The sequence below is a fragment of the Chiloscyllium punctatum genome, chromosome 24 (genome assembly GCF_047496795.1).
Source record: "Chiloscyllium punctatum isolate Juve2018m chromosome 24, sChiPun1.3, whole genome shotgun sequence".
Lineage (NCBI taxonomy): Eukaryota > Metazoa > Chordata > Chondrichthyes > Orectolobiformes > Hemiscylliidae > Chiloscyllium > Chiloscyllium punctatum.
Genome location: NC_092762.1, coordinates 42,204,030 through 42,221,893, shown reverse-complemented (window position 1 = coordinate 42,221,893; position 17,864 = coordinate 42,204,030). Strand labels below are relative to the sequence as shown.

The 17,864-nt window shown below is 42.8% G+C and overlaps 1 protein-coding gene across 5 annotated transcripts in view; it reads right to left on the bottom strand.

The window, feature by feature from the left end:
• Positions 1–17,864, bottom strand: part of LOC140494485 (PALM2-AKAP2 fusion protein-like) — a 241,144-nt gene that overhangs the window by 46,958 nt on the left and 176,322 nt on the right. The window contains exon 1 of one of the 5 annotated variants that reach the window (XM_072593707.1): positions 1,436–1,549. The exons of the other annotated variants lie outside the window; for them this stretch is intronic. Within the exon in view, the coding sequence (XP_072449808.1) occupies positions 1,436–1,438 (3 nt within the window). The 5' untranslated portion in view covers positions 1,439–1,549. Of the gene's footprint in view, positions 1–1,435; positions 1,550–17,864 lie in introns of those variants that run through there. 5 annotated transcript variants of the gene reach the window in all.

Here is a 17,864-nt window from a genome sequence, read left to right as displayed (position 1 = left end):
AAACAGCCACCCTGTAACGCTTACCTTCTCACCGCTGGATCCTCTGAGGAGTAGGCCTCAACCAGCAGGCCATAAGGCCTAGAAGCTGTGGGCCTTCAAAGCTTCTGGCCAACTAGGTTGTGAAGACCTGTGAAAGGGTGAGGTACTCACCCCGCGCTCCCCCCCTCCCCCCCCCCCCCCCCCCCAACACTCACCCCAAACAATTTAAACTAAAGTGGGAAAAATACACCCAGTTGACCTGGAGAAAGACATTTACATCCTGCAAATCGCAAACACTGGCATTATACCAATAATAAGCTTTTCCTTTTCATTTGTTGTCATTTTAGAGAAAGTATTGTATTGTATTTTAAAAGACTGTACCTTGTTTCAGCTTCCGAAAACATCCTACACCTCTGACCTCCTGTGGACACACACACACACACTTCTCTGTGCCAGTGATTATCTCTTCAGCTGTCTTAGGTCCACATTCCATCATCAAAACTTCTCTTCCCAGTCCTTATCATTCTCCATAAATTCCACTCTTAATCAAATATACTCACTCCTACTAATAACTCCTTCTGTGGGTTTGATATTTTGTCTGGTTGTACTGCTGTATAGTATATTGGGAGGTTTTCACTGATAAACTTGCTATCATTTGCAAGTTTTTGGATAAATGCCATTAAGGGATCACGGGAGAGTTAGGTATGAACTTAGGACCCACACTCAATGTAGGTTAGGCAGAGACTCTGATTCCCTGAATAGTCTGTACCTGACATCAGGAGATCAGCATGTCATAGAACAGGGTGCAGAGATGTCCATGCCAGTGGGCTTGGTCAGGAGCCACAGGGTGTGAATGATAATTGGAATTTGTGGGGGGGTGGGGGATGGGCGGGGGGGGGGGGGGGGGGTGGGGGGTGGGGGTGGGGGAGAGCATGGATCATGGATACGAATGGTGGAGGAGGCCTCTCAGACAACTGAAGAATTAGGATCAGGCAACTTTAATACCTCATTTTAACCAACACCCATCCCCTGAAAGCCTCAAGGATAATGTAAGCATGACTGGGCACCGGTAGTAAACATAATAACGAGGGTGCGGGGGCCGGCGGGGGGGAGGAGGGGAGGGGGGAGGTGTGTGGAAAAGAGCCAAGGACACACCAGGTGCCACATTAAAAGGTGCAGGGGTGGGTAGCAAGAGTCCTTATTGAAACTCTTTCCTCTATTTACTACGGCCCTCTGCAATTCTTGTTTATCCTCATCACAAATAAAATGAGCTGTGATTTCCATTGGCCTATCCCAAAACTCCCCCGTATTACCAAGCGTCAGTGAGTTCCACTCAAATACAATTTTAAACCCTGAGCCACATTTTGCCATTTTTGATTTTACCATTTTAAAACTTGTGTGAGGATTGTTAATGAATTTCCCTCCTTTTGAAACAAAAGCAAATTTTTGGCCGTACCATTGACGATTCTTTATGGAGCACACTTCGAGTTGTTCCAGACAGAGAGAGAGAGAAATACAAAACCTGGGGATGGTGGGTAGAAAATAAGAGACAACTTTGCTCGAGAAACAAGACAGCCCACATTCCTCTCACACAAAGTGCAGTGTCAATCTGACCCCTGTGTGAAAAGAGAAAATACACTTTGTAGAGTCAAATGTGGGCCAGGTATGCATTTTATAAACCATGAAAACATGCAGATAGGGTGTCACTGCCTGAAAGGTGGTTAGAACCAGACTCAATCTTATCTTTCAGACGAGAGGTGGAGAAATACTTGGAGGGCTTAGAAAGAGAGAGTGGGATTCTCATGTTGGGCTGAATGGCGTCTTTCTGTACAGAATCATTCAGTGGTTCAAAAAGCTAAGTGTTGAATGAACAGCAGCTCACACTTTGATGCTTCGTTTAATATTCCTGGTCAGAGGATAAGTTCGACAACATATTGAATGTGTGCACACCCTGAAAGGCACAATTACTCAAAGGATGTAAACTTGGATGAACTTAGTGGTTGTGGGAGGGGTCAGAGGTTGGACTTTATCTCATGAAGAAAATAGCCAGAGATCTCCCTCTAAGTAGAGTGACAGGGAATGAGCCCCATCGCCAAGGAATGAACATGGACTATTTGTAACAGAGGTGTCTACAGCCCAGGCGATCTGGGGTAACCTGGAACAATCAATCCCTTCCAGTCACCTCTCTCTTTCACTGTGGTGAATAATGTCAAGCCAATTCAAAGGAATGTCACCAAACTGGTACCACTCGGAGCTTTTTGGACTGATACCTTGAAGATTGGACGAAATGGTAGGTTTTAAGAGAGAAAAGCTGATGGAAAGACTCCAGAGCCTAAGAGTCAATAGGCTGTAGGCACAACTGCCCAAAGTACAGTAAAGAGAGTGTGAATTTAGAAGAGGCCAGAATTGGAGAAGTGCAGAGACCTTCATGAGTTGTAGAACAGGAGGAAAACAGAGGAGAGAGGCCATGGGTGCTTTGAAAATGCAGTATGCAAATGAAGAGGGAAATCTTTCAGCAGGACGTTCGACAGATTCCAATCTCAAATATGAATATGTTCAGGAAAGGAGCTTCATGCCCACTAATTCAAGGATAGTGTGTACACAAGTTGCCACTCAGATTGATAGTAGGGATGTACATTTTGGTCTTTAAAGGTATGAGAATATTCATCTCACTAAAACCAATCACATTGCTTGTTAATTCTATGTCAAATAAACTAGCCTTACACCCAATCGCCCCTCTCCTGAGAGATTGACCTTTTAAACAGGCAGATCATGTACAATCCTGCTAGAGTCCTAAATTATAGACTGAGAGTCATGCTATCAGTTGACTGAATTTAGATAATAAAGGTGTACTCCTCACATCGGGAATTTGAGGTCAGTTTATGGGACCGATAAACTGTCATGTCCAATGTTACAATCTCAAATGGATCACCAGACAAGTCCCTCTCAAACTCCCTGCCCCACCCAGCCCCACACCAACCCCTCTTCATCTCACAAAGCTGACACAGATTTCCAGTTAATGGCATTCTAGAAGAAAGGCAGGTCACATCTAAAACAGCAGGCAGGATTAGCAGGTGCTTGATACTGACTGTAAAGTGAGTTTTGATTGTTCAGTCCCAATAACTGAGAACATAGATCAAAGTCTAAACGCATTGTCCTGGAGCGCTGGACCGAGGAATTGTTAGTAGAAGAGAAAGGGAAAGTGTTTTTCATCTCCCATTGTTAATACATGCAAAACAAGATTTCACACAAACGTTCAGACTGTGAGTTTAATGTTGCACAAACTAAAACCTGTGTGTCATTTAGTAATGTAAATTAAACTGAGAACAGTTAAAATAAACAAGCCAGTCAGAGGAATAAGTCACTGAGGCAGTGCCTCAATATCAGACTGTGCATACTTGCTCAACTCTGCGGGTAAACGCTCAGTTCCAGCACAGGATTACAAACACACTCAGACCTTACCTTACAGGTTGTTGCGGCTTCTGTTCAGACAGAGGTGTACCCTGTGGGTGCTCTGTGCTCCCACTCTAACCTCACCACATTGTTACGGTGAGGTGCAGAGTGTGTGAGTGAGGTTGCACCACACCCAAGCCTGCAGAGAGGGAGGGCCAGAGATTTACTGCTTGCCAAAGTTCCAATAAAACAGGATATCATGTGAAGGAAAGGATCCGAGGAAGGTTATAGTTGCTGTTCAAAGTTTTTTAAGAAGTAGCAAAAGGAAGCGCAGTAGTAAATGCTGAACATACGTGACTTCTTCACTGATTAACTCCTTCCAATTCATAGCCTCAGGAAAGTCTCACATCACTTCCCCTCATGAACTGAGGACAAAGAGCTTACCAGCAGGTCCTTCATTCAGAAAGTGCGGCCAATGTCAGTCCAAGTTCAACATAATAGCAATAAGAAACCACCTGCCTGATGCTTTGGTCAGAGGGTGACATAATAGCTTGAATAGAGGAAACTCCATTAATCCTGAAAAGGTGCCAGCAGATCTGACAGTGTGGCACTCCGACAGCGCCGACCCTCCGACAGTGCGGTGCTCCCTCAGCGCTGATCCTCTGACAGTGCGGTGCTCCCTCAGCTCCGACCCTCTGACGGTGTGGCGCTCCGACAGCGCCGACCCTCCGACAGTGCGGTGCTCCCTCAGCGCCGACCCTCTGACAGTGCGGTGCTCCCTCAGCTCCGACCCTCTGACGGTGTGGCGCACCCTCAGCGCTGACCCTCCGACAGTGTAGCACTCCATCAGCGCCAACCTGGAAACCTGACCAGACTGACTGGGGTGGGGCAGTGTGTAGCAGATACAGGCTGAGGATGAGGTGATTGACATCCTTCTAGGACAGGACAGGGCAGGGGGTTCTTGCAAAATGTCAAGTGCTACAACAATATGGCTCCATTGTAACAACAATATGAGACCACTACAACAATCATACGACACAACTACAATAATGCACATCTACAACAACAATACACAGCTGCTACTATAATATGACACAATTAAAGCAATGGTGACAACGCTGCTGTTAGAGAACACCGTGACAGCATCAATACACAACGATAGCAACAGCACACAACTACAGCAACAGCACACAACTACAGCAACAATACACAACTACAGCAACAGTACACAACGACAGCAACAGTACACAACTACAGCAACAATACACAACGACAGCAACAGTACACAACTACAGCAACAATACACAACTACAGCAACAATACACAATGATAGCAACAGTACACAACGACAGCAATAGTACACAACGACAGCAACAATACACAACGACAGCAACAGTACACAACTACAGCAACAATACACAATGACAGCAACAGTACACAACGACAGCAACAGTACACAACTACAGCAACAATACACGACAGTAACAGTACACAACTACAGCAACAATACACAACTACAGCAACAATACACAACGACAGCAACAGTACACAACTACAGCAACAATACACAACGACAGCAACAGTACACAACGACAGCAACAATACACAACTACAGCAACAATACACAATGACAGCAACAGTACACAACGACAGCAACAGTACACAACTACAGCAACAATACACGACGACAGCAATAATACACAATGACAGCAACAATACACAACTACAGCAACAATACACAACGACAGCAACAGTACACAATGACAGCAACAGTACACAACTACAGCAACAATACACGACAGCAACAGTACACAACTACAGCAACAATACACAACTACAGCAACAATACACAACGACAGCAACAGTACACAACTACAGCAACAATACACAACGACAGCAACAGTACACAACGACAGCAACAGTACACAACTGCAATGCACCACTACTACAGCAACAATACGCAACTACAGCATCAGTACACAGCTACAGCAACAGTACACAACTACAGCAACAATACACATCTACAATGCATCACTACTACAGCTACAGTACACAACAACAGCAACAATACACAACTACAATGCATCACTACTACAGCAACAATACACAACTACAGCAACAGTACACAACGACAGCAACAATACACAACGACAGCAACAGTACACAACTACAGCAAAAATACACAACTACAGCAACAGTACACAACAACAGCAACAGTACACAGCGACAGCAACAGTACACAACGACAGCAACAATCCACAACTACAGCATCAATACACAACTACAGCAACAGTACACAACTGCAATGCACCACTACTACAGCAACAATACGCAACTATAGCAACAGTATACAGCTAGAGCAACAGTACACAACTACAATGCATCACTACTACAGCTTCAGTACACAACGACAGCAACAATACACAACTACAATGCATCACTACTACAGCAACAATACACAACTACAGCAACAATACACAACTACAGCAACAGTACACAACTACAATGCATCACTAATACAGCTACAATACACAACGACAGCAACAATACACGACAGCAACAATACACAACTACAGTAACAATACACAACTACAGTGCATCACTACTACAGCTACAATACACAACTACAGCAACAGTACACAACTACAGCAACAATACACAACGACAGCAACATTACACAACGACAGCAACATTACACAACTACAGCAACATTACACAACTACAGCAACAATACACAACTACTGCAACAGTACACAGCTACAGCAACAATACACAACTACAGCAACAGTACACAACGACAGCAACAATACACAACGACAGCAACAGTACACAACTACAGCAACAATACACAATAACAGCAACAGTATACAGGTACAGCAACAATACGCAACTACAGCTACAGTACACAACTATAGCAACAATACACAACTACAGCAACAGTACACAATGACAGCAACAATACACAACGATAGCAACAGTACACAACTACAGCAACAATACACAACGATAGCAACAGTTCACAACTACAGCAACAGTACACAACTACAGCAACAGTACACAATGACAGCAACAATACACAACTACAGCAACAGTACACATCTACAGCAACAATACACAATGATAGCAACAATACACAACTACAGTAACAATACACAACTACAGTGCATCACTACTATAGCTACAATACACAACTACAGCAACAGTACACAACAACAGCAACAATACACAACGACAGCAACAGTACACAACTACAGCAACAATACACAATGACAGCAACAGTATACAGGTACAGCAACAATACGCAACTACAGCTACAGTACACAACTATAGCAACAATACACAACTACAGCAACAGTACACAATGACAGCAACAATACACAACGATAGCAACAGTACACAACTACAGCAACAATACACAACGATAGCAACAGTTCACAACTACAGCAACAGTACACAACTACAGCAACAGTACACAATGACAGCAACAATACACAACTACAGCAACAGTACACATCTACAGCAACAGTACACAATGACAGCAACAATACACAACTACAGCAACAATACACAACGATAGCAACAGTACACAATGACAGCAACAGTACACAATGACAGCAACAGTACACAATGACAGCAACAGTACACAACTACAGCAACAATACACAACGATAGCAACAGTACGCAACTACTGCAACAATACACAATGACAGCAACAGTACACAACTACAGCAACAGTACACAACTACAGCAACAGTACACAACGACAATGCATCACTACTACAACAACAATACAACATGACTACAAGAACAATTCTGTAACTTAAGTAACACGGAATCTACAGGAACAGGCCATTCGTCCCAATAATTCTATGCTGTTTTTATACTCCCTACCAGTTACCTCCCACTCAAATGACGTCTTCCAATTATTCCCCTGTCACCCTTGGGTGATGTTCAAGCATCCTTGGGGTTTGCATCATTGCACCAAGAACACTTCATTTAACAGCAAGTACTTCCCTCTAGACTATTTCCCCTTATATTTTTGATTTAATCCATTAGTGAGATTTGTTTGTTTCACCCACAAGTGAATGCAGTTTCTCAACCTCACACCCAACTGAACTCAGCGTCATCTTAATGGGCTTTTCCCTTCGCAAGCAGAAAGAGCCCTGGCCTTCTAAATTCTTCCTGATAAATGAATCATTAAGCAGCAGTGAACCAAAATAGCAGTGGACAGCCAAGGGTTAAATGGTATCCAGGGAGGTGTCCTCGGAGTATCCTCAACAATTTGTCCTGGACAATTCCTCCCAACAACAAACGTGCTATATATTTCCTGGAATTTTTTTTTGTGACCAAGGGGCGTGTTGCAATTAGCATGGATGATTTATTCGCTGAAGCTCAGGAAACATCCGTTGTGGGAATAAACAACTTTTCTGTTTCACATCAGTGCGTCCCTCTCTCAGGCCCAGACCTTGCTCAGAATGTGAGCAATTTTTAGCCAGTGATGGCAATATTGACAGTTCCACTCACAGGCTGTCTTTACTTCATCGCAAGACAGGAGAAGTACATCATTCATCAAACAGCAGTCCCTTCTCTCTCTCTCTGGGTTGTATTGGTGTTGTGCATTACCCTGTGTAAACCAGCAGGTCAGAGCCAATCCTGTTAGTTTGTATCGATTGTGGTATTCAGAAGCAAAGGCAGAAAAGGAAACAAGTGCTTCTAAATCTGCTGGCCTGTGACATGTAAAGGGGCAAATCAGGACTACAACAAATGGAGTCCTTTCTGCCTCTTCAGCATGCTCCATTATCCAATGAGATCGTGGCTGATATGTTCTTGGTCTCACCTCCGCTTTCCCACATGATCCCCATTACCTCAACTCCCTTGGAGGTCAAGAATCTGTCTAACACAACCTTAAACATATTCAAGGAGCCAAACTTCACTCCTGTTGAGGGAAGACAATTCCGAAGATTGGTGACTATCTCTGATGGAAGAAGATCCACTTCTCCACCACCTCCCCTCCCCCATCTTAAAAGACAGCCCTTTAATTTGAAACCATACCCACCTGTTCTAGATACCCCCAACAATGGGAAATATCCTCTCAGCATCCAGCCTGTTGAGCTCCCTCAAGGTCTTAAGTAATGCAGGTAAAAAGCTCACTAAAGAAGATTCCAGTTCAGCAACTATTCCAGCACCACCAAACATTTAAATGTGAAAAGTTCTTTTTCAAGTTGCAAAACTATGTTGAGCTTTACACACCTAGTGATGGCTCCACCTCACTGAAACCATCCTTCAGCCTCAAAACCTGCATCTGACCTTGTCATTGCAGCAACTGAGAAGGTCCAGTGTTCAGTGTCCAGTGTCCAGGCCCACAGAAATATGAAGTCAGTGCAACAACCCCACTTCTCATTTTTCTATCTCTAATATGTATAATCCCAACTTTTCCTCATTTAACAACATAAATGGTTAAGTTGTCTGGGGTTGAGCTAGCTGACCTTTTGAGCAGAATTTCAGGACTTGAAAGTTGCAAGTTGCTCCATAAGTTGGGCAGTCCACACAGCAGAACGCAGTGTGTGAGTTGGACAGATTTGCCGTCTCCCAGCCATAACCTGTTCTTTGACAGGCTTAGTTGGAGTTTGCTTTCGAATTTTGCTCATATGCTTAGCTAACACAGTCTGCTCTACGGAGAGGTTGAACTGCTGAGATACTAGAACAAAATGAAGCAGAAATGGGTATGAATTCAGCAGAAGTAACAGCATGATATGGGTCAGCTCACACAAGCATCAATTACAATAGCAAACGTTTTCTTATTCTTCTGTATTCACCTACAATTTTCTGATGCTTCTCACAATCCTATCATTAAACACTGATGGTAGCAACAGCTTTCCTGCAGTTCAGATTACACAAGAGGGAGTGTTTCACAGTGAACTGCACTAATGGCTGTCAGGAAGTAAAAGGTTGAAATGAATCTCTCCACAATGGACTGAACTTCTGTACTGATTGAAATTACCAATAGAAATTTTTGAAATGATTTATAGCCTATGTTGCAATAGATGCAGTGAGACAAATACCTGAGGTGAACCTTTAACGCTGTTATCTGGACAGTTTGAGACACTGCAGGAAATCATGAAACACACTGCAAACAGACTGGTCTGCTTCATGAAAATCTTGCAGCTGGACAAGACACATATTTTGTTTTAAACAGGTATAAGTTAAAAGGGTATTAAACTCAATTTACATGGTCTGCTCTTTTCCACTTTGGTATGAGGAACAGGTGTGCAGATTATTTCTTAAAGAATAAATGTTTGGAAAGTGGAGATGGACAATGGGACCTGTGTGATCTTGTTGATAAAGTCACTGACATGCAGGTGCAGCAAACTATCAGGAGAGCTAATGCAATGTTAGCCTTTAGGCAAGAGGAGTGGCGTACAGAAGCAGGCAAGTCTTGCTTCAATTGAAAAGGAGTTTGGTTAGGCCGCACCTAGAGTATTGTGTGCAGTTTTGGTCTCCTCATCTCAGGAAAACTGTCAATGCCATAGAGAGAGAGTTATAGAGTCATAGAGATGTATAGCACAGTAACAGACCCTTCAGTCCAACTCGTCCATGCCGACCAGATATCCCAATCCAATCTAGTCCCATCTGCCAGCACCCAGCCCATATCCCTCCAAACCCTTCCTATTCATATACCCATCCAGATGCCTTTTAAATGTAATTGTACCAGCCTCCACCACGTCCTCTGGCAGCCCATTCCACACATTCACCACCTTTTGCGTGAAAAGGTTGCCCCTTAGGTCTCTTTTATATCATTCCCTCTCACATTAAACCTATGCCCTCGAGTTCTGGACTCCCCCACCCCAGGGAAAAGACTTTGTCTATTTATCCTATCCACACCCCTCATGATTTTATAAACCTCTATAAGGTCACCCCTCAGCCTCCATTCCAGGGAAAACAGGCCCAGCCTACATAGCCTCTCCCTACAGCTCAAATCCTCCAACCCTAGCAACATCCTAGTAAACCTTTCTGAACCCTTTCAGGCTTCAGAACATCTTTCCGATAGGAAGGAGACCAGACTTACAACAGTGGTCTAACCAATGTCCTGTACAGCCACAACATGACCTCCCAACTCCTGTACTCAATACTCTGACCAATGAAGGAAAGCATACCAAACGCCTGACCAATGAAGGAAAGCATACCAAACGCCTTCTTCACTATCCTATCTACCTGCGACTCTACTTTGAGCTATGAACCTGCACTCCAAGGTCTTTTTCTTCAGCAACACTCCCTAGGACCTTACCATTAAGTGTATAAGTCCTGCTAAGATTTGCTTTCCCAAAATGCAGCACCTCGCAGTTATCTAAATTAAATTACATCTGCCACTTCTCAGCCCATTGGCCCATCTGATCGAGATCCCATTGTAATCTGAGGTAACCCTCTTCGCTGTCCACAACACCTCAAATTTTGGTGTCATCTGCAAACTTACTAACTGTACCTCTTATGCTCACATCCAAATCATTTCTGTAAATGATGAAAAGTAGAGGACCCAGCACCGATCCTTGTGGCACGCCACTGGTCACAGGCCTCCAGTCTGAAAAACAACCTTCCACCACCACCCTCTGTCTTCTACCTTTGAGCCAGTTCTGTATCCAAATGGCTAGTTCTCCCTGTATTCCATGAGATCTAACCTTGCTAACCAGTCTCCCATGGGGAACTTTGTCGAATGCCTTACTGAAGTCCATATAGATCACATCTACTGCTCTGCCCTCATCAATCTTCTTTGTTACTTCTTCAAAAAACTCAATCAAGTTTGTGAGACATGATTTCCCATGCACAAAGCCATGTTGACTATCCCTAATCAGTCCTTGCCTTTTCAAATACATGTACATCCTGTCCCTCAGGATTCCCTCCAACAACTTACCCACCACTGACGTCAAGCTCACTGGTCTACAGTTCCCTGGCTTTTCCTTACTATTCTTCTTAAACAATGGCACCACGGTCGCCAACCTCCAGTCTTCCAGCACCTCACCTGTGACTATCGATGATACAAATATCTCAGCAAGGCGCCCAGCAATCACTTTCCCAGCTTCCCACAGAGTTCTCGGGTACACTTGATCAGGTTCAACAAGGTTTGTCAGACTTCTTCCCAGAACGGCTGTGAGGAGGGATTGGGCAAACTGGGTTTGAAAATGAGATGATCTCATTGAGATGACAAAGTACTTATCCGATAGTTTATGCTCAAATATCCAGGCCACGGGCCAGATGTAGCAAAGCTTGTTCAGACGCACTTTGATAGAACACGTTGTAACTGTATTTTGGGTGTAAACAGTTTCTGGCCATGTGCTTCTGTATTGGCAATACCAATGTCAAACTGGTCCTTTCAATTTTATTTTAAGTGTTACTGGCCTAAAATCGGTGCTAGATCAAATTAAATATGCAAATTCAGACCCCATACTTTGTTCAAGAACCAACTGCAAAATGTGAGCACAGACAAGGTGTGGAAGATGACTGGGTCAGCTCCCTGGTCTTCCACCTTTACTGAAACAGTAGCAGGAGTGGTCTCCCTCTCTCCTTCCAAAAGTGAGATGCTGCCAGCCCAGATCCTTATGCAGTTAATTAGATTATATTCCCTACAGTGTGGAAACAGGCCTTTTGGCCCAACCAGTCCACACCAACCCTCCGAAGGGTAACCCACCCAGACCTATTTCCCTCTGACTAATTGACCTAACACTATGGGGCAATTTAGCATGGCCAATTCACCTGACCTGCACATCTTTGGAATATGGGAGGAAACCAGAGCACCCAAAGGAAACCCATGCAGACACTGGGAGCATGTGAAAACTCCACACAGACAGTCACCCGAGGCTAGAATCGAACCTGGGACCCTGGTGCTGTGAGGCAACAGTGCTAACCACTGAGCCACTGTGCTGCCCTAATATTGCCCAGGTCCTAATGGAAAGCACTGGCAGGGTTCTCTCTGCACTGCTTCCTCTTTATTCAAAAGAAGCCCAAGTCCAATTACAGATGACCTTCTGATGCTTATTTGGACTTCTAAGCACTACTTCTGCAGTTTCAACAAACAGTTACATAAAGTAACATAAAATTTACAGAACAGGAACAGATCATTTGGCACAACCTTTCAACAATGGAATTAATACAAGATCTTCCGTCCAATTTATTTGATTTCATCCGAGCATTCAGCAACATCACCAGCAATATCATGCATCTATGTAGCATCTTTAATAAAGCATATTTCACGCTACCAAATGCAGGAGTTTTATTAAACAAAATTTGACTACAAGTTGCACACAAAAGATATTAGGTGACCGACAGCTTGGTCAAGAGGCAAGTTTTAAAAATGACCAAAGCAAGGAAAATCTTGTATTCATCCAGACATTTCAAAGTGAACTACAACAATAACCTTTTGAAGTGTTTTCACCTGAATAATGTAGAAACAAATTGAAAGAAAAATGTATAAAATATGTCAAAGATTACTGGTAATCATAAGGTTTAGAAAGTTTTTTTTAAAAATTACAAAATATTAACTGGGAGAAGATAAAATTCAGGGTAAATTTGGAAGTATCAAGACAGACAGCATGAGCTTCTTTATATAACAGGAAGGCCAAAGTGAACATCGGCTTCTTAGAGAACAGTGCTGGAGAAAAAAATAATGTATAATCCTCTCAGTAGAAGATACTAATAGCATTCCAAAAGCACCAAATAACTAAAACCCAAAAGGTGGAGAGGAAATAATTACAATTACTATCACTGCAGAACATCTACAAGGGAAACTAATGACGCTAAAGTTCCCTGGACTTGATGGGATCCATCCAAGAATCTTAAAGGAAGTAGCTACAGAGATAGTGGATATACTAATAGTAATCTTATATTCTGGGAAAGTCTTGGAGGATTGGAAATCTGCCAATGTAACATTCTTATTTAAGAAGGGGAGATAAAATAAAGTTAACCATAGGCCAATTAGCTTAACATCTGTTATTGGGAAAATACTAGAGTCTATGATAAAGGATCTATTGGCAAAGCATTTAGAACTACATAATATGAACAAATTGGGTTAACATGGATTCATGAAGGGGAAATAATGCGTGAAAACATTTATTAGAATTCTTTTGAGAAGAAAACAAGCAAGATAAATAAAGGCGAAGCAGTGGATGTAATACTTAGATTTTCAGAAGATGTTTAATAAGCACGTGTTAGGCTAGTTAATAAAATAAGAGAATCTGATGCTGTAGGTAGTGTATTAGCATTGAGAGAGAATTGCCTAAATAATAGAAGACAGAGAGTTGGGATAAGGGCGCATTTTCAAGATGTCAACCTTTAATTATTGGAGCTATAAGAATCAGTGCTGGAGCCACATTATTTACAATATGTTATTGAATTGGATGAGGAATGTGTGTGAACTGTAGCCAGACTTGCACAAAAATATATGGGGAGGACAAGTGGTGAGAATGATACAGAGTCAAATAGAGATATAGACAAGTTAAGGAAGTAGGCAAATCTTGGCAGATGGAATATATTGTGGGAAAATGTGAGGTTGTAGGTTTGGATGGGAAGAACATCAGTAGCTGAATGTTATTTAAATAGACAAAAGGCTGCAAGAAGTATTTGGAAGCCCTTCTTAATGAATCACAAAAACAAGTTCAGCAGGTCATAGGGAAAGCAAGTGGAATTCCAATTTTACTTTAAAGGAACTGGACTACAAAAATGGGGAAGATTTGGTCCCCTCACCTAAGGAAAGACATATCTGGCATTGGAGGTAGTCCAGAGAAGAGTCACCAGGCTGGTGCCAGGTGTGGAGGAATTATCTTATGAGGAGAGATTGAGTATGCTAAACCTGTACTATTTGGAATGAGAAAGTTAAAAATCACACAACACCAGGTTATCGTCGAACAGGTTTATTTATTTATTATTTTGGAAGCACTAGCTTTCGGAACGCTGCTCCTTCATCAGGAGGAACCACCAGGCGAAGGAGCAGTGCTCTGAAAGCTAGTGCTTCCAGATAAACCTGTTGGACTATAACCTGGTGTTGTGTGATTTTTAACTTTATCCACCCCAGGCCAACACTGGCTCCTCCAAATCATAGAATTTAGAATAACGTGAGGAGTCTTTTTTGAAAAATATAAGGGGGCTTGGCAGGGTGGATGCAGAGAGATTATTGTCCTTTATTCTTAATTTACTTGTGGGATCATTGGCTGGCCAGCATTTATTGCTCATTCCGAGTTGCCTTTGAGAAGGTGGTGGTATATAGTCGTCTTCAACTGTTGCAGTCCATGAACTGCAGGTAGATCCACAGTGTTGTTTGGAGGAGGGCAGGGATGGAGTTCCAGCATTTTAACTCAACGGTGTTATATCTTCAAGTCGGGATGGTGAGTGGCTTGGAGAGGGACTTGCAGTGGTGCTGCTATCCTTGTCCTTCCAGATATGAAGTGGTCATGGGTTTGGAAGATGTTATCTTGGGATTTTGTAGGGGCGTCTAAGACCAGAGGTCATAATCTCACCATGGACAGAGCGGTGGCCCAGTGGTTAGCACTGCTGCCTCACAGCGCCAGGGACCCAGCCTCGATTCCAGCCTCGGGTGACTGTTTGTGTGGAGCTTGCACATTCCACTCCCCACCTTGCGTCTGTGTGGGTTTCCTCTAGGTGCTTTGGTTTCCTCCCACAGTCCAAAGATGTGTGGGTTAGGTGAATTGGCCATGCTAAATTGCCCATAGTGTTCAGGGATGTTTAGGTTAGGTTAATTAATTAAGGGAACAGTACAATAATAGGGGAGGGGAATGGATCTAGGAGGGATACTCTTCAGAGGGTGGGTGTGGACTTGTTGAGCCAAAGGCCTGTTTCCACATTTTAGGGATTTTATAAGTAAGTTGCCCATTCAAGGCAGAGACCAGAGGAATTTCTTCTCTTAAGGAATAGCAAATCTGTAGAATTCTTTACTACACAGGGTTGGTGAGGCTGAGTCATTAAGTATATTCAAAACTGAGATATACAGCTTTTTAATCAGTAAGGGGGATCAAGGGTTATGAGGGAAAAGACAGAAAAAGAGATTTGAGCATTATTGCTTTGAATGGCAGAGTATATTCAATGGACTGAATGGTCTACTGTTGCTGCCATGTTTTATGATCTTAAACCATCTTAAAGGAGTGTAAGGAGGAAACAGAGGTAGGTAAGTGGAGAGGTTTAAGGACAGATCTTAGGGCCTTGGCATTTGAAGTCACAGCCACCAATGATGGAGCAAGGAAAACTTGGAAACACAATTGTAGGAGCATGGATATCTTGGAGAATTGTTTTGTCTCTCTTGACAGTTATAAACCTCTCAGTTCTGGTATCAGCTTATAAACTGACTTTCCACTTTCTCAAATGCTTTTAAATTGTGACTAGAAATGAACAATATAACCTAAGTGTAACTAGGTTTCTGGATATACATAAGGAATAAGAACCAGAGGTGGCCATTTTGCTTTTTGGGCTCTTAAACTGAACATTTGTCTAGTATTATATCAGACAATATGTAAAAGGTTTTATTTTTGTTCTTCATAACTATTATATGATTGCATGGTGGCTCAGTGGTAAGCACAACTGCCTCACAGCATCAGGGACCCGGGATTAATTCCACCCTCAGGTGACTTCTGTTTGTGTGGAGTTTGCACATTCTCCCTGTGTCTGAGTGGGTTTCCTCCAGGTGCTCCGGTTTCCTCTCATCCAATGATGTGCAGATGAGGTGGACTGGCCATGCAAATTGCCTATACTGTCCAGGGATGTGTGGGATAGATGGGTAAGCCATGGGAAATGCAGGGATATAGTGATAGGGTAGGAGAAGTGGGTTTGAGTGGAATGTTCTTCAGATGGTTGGTGTGGACCTAATGGACTGAATAGCCTGCTTCCATACTGTAGGAATTCTATAAATTCTTCTAATTCTTCTAACAGCTCACCTTATCCTAGTACAGATTAATAGGTGATTCTGGACTTGTTAAATTAATTACTAGAAATCGCCAACACTCATACTACCCAAATGATCATAGACATAATTTGCTGACTAATTAGCATATCTTTTTCAACAATGAAGTACATCTTTCAACTCCTTTCTCCAAGGCTTCTTCAGCTGATTTGGGGCTTTGTCACACAGCTCATACATATACCTCGATATCCAATATTGATCCATTGGGTCATTGGTCACTGCTTCCTCATTCAACACCTTAACCCCACATCTTCCTGCCCTATACAGTTCCCCTGATGCCCACTAATTCAATGATGGAACCTCCAAAATATAGAGAGTTTCAAATAATGAATCCCTCAAAACAAAGAAATTTCTCCTCAGCTCAGTCCTAAATGGCTAATCCCTTCCTTAGAGATTGTGTCCCTATGTTCTACATTTTCTGATATCCTGGCGTTCACACTGCCAAACCTGTTAAGAATTTTATCATTTAAATCAGATTTTATCATTTAAACCTTCAGAGGCGTCGTGTATTCATTCTTTCTTCACAAAGTCTCCTCTCATCCCAGGAACAAGTCCAGCAATATGTTATTGCACGTGGCTGTCAATGAGGTTGGGGGGGCGGGGGGAGGTGCTCAATGTTCTCTGATGCTTCTTTTGATAGTTTAATGCATGTAAAGAGGTGAGTGACATTTCCCCAGCTACTGGTTGAAGAGCTCCGCCTCAAGACGCCAAAAAAGACCTGAATGGATGTATCAGCTGATGTATTTGTGGTTTCTTCTGTTAGCTGATTCAACATACACGAAACAGAGCCAGGCTCACATTGGGACTGGCATCTGGAAGCTTAGGTACACTAAGAGGACATCTCAGATTTACATATCCAGTCTGGCTTAAACACCTACTCAAATTACCATTATGTTAATGATTAAATTATAAAGTTGACTTGCTGTGTAACAGACAGACTGACTATCTGATTAACTAACAGACTGTGTAGCTGATTGACTAACAGACTATTATAATGAATAGCTGACTGACTAACAGACTCATGAGCTGACTGAGGAACAGACTGACAAACAGACTGAGGGATGGACAGACTGACTGAAGAGCAGACTAGTGGAATGTTTAAGAGCTGGGCTAACACAATAACTAGCAGACTGACTAACTGACCAACAGGCTGATTAGCAGACTGGCTGATTGAACATAAGAGTAAGAAATAGGAGCAGGAGTAGGCCATCCGGCCCCTCGAGTCTGCTCCCCCATTCAATAAGATCATGGCTGATCTTTACATGGACCCAGATCATTTTAACTGCATGTTCACCAGAACTCATAATTCCTTTACTATTCAAAAATTTTTGCCTAAAAAATTAACAAATGGTCTGATGAACAATCTGACTGGCTGACTGTCTAACAGGACTGACTAATAGAATGACTACTGGATTAGTGGTGCTGGAAGAGCACAGCAGTTCAGGCAGCATCCAACGAGCAGCGAAATCGACGTTTCGGGCAAAAGCCCTTCATCAGGAATAAAGGCAGTGAGCCTGAAGCATGGAGAGATAAGCTA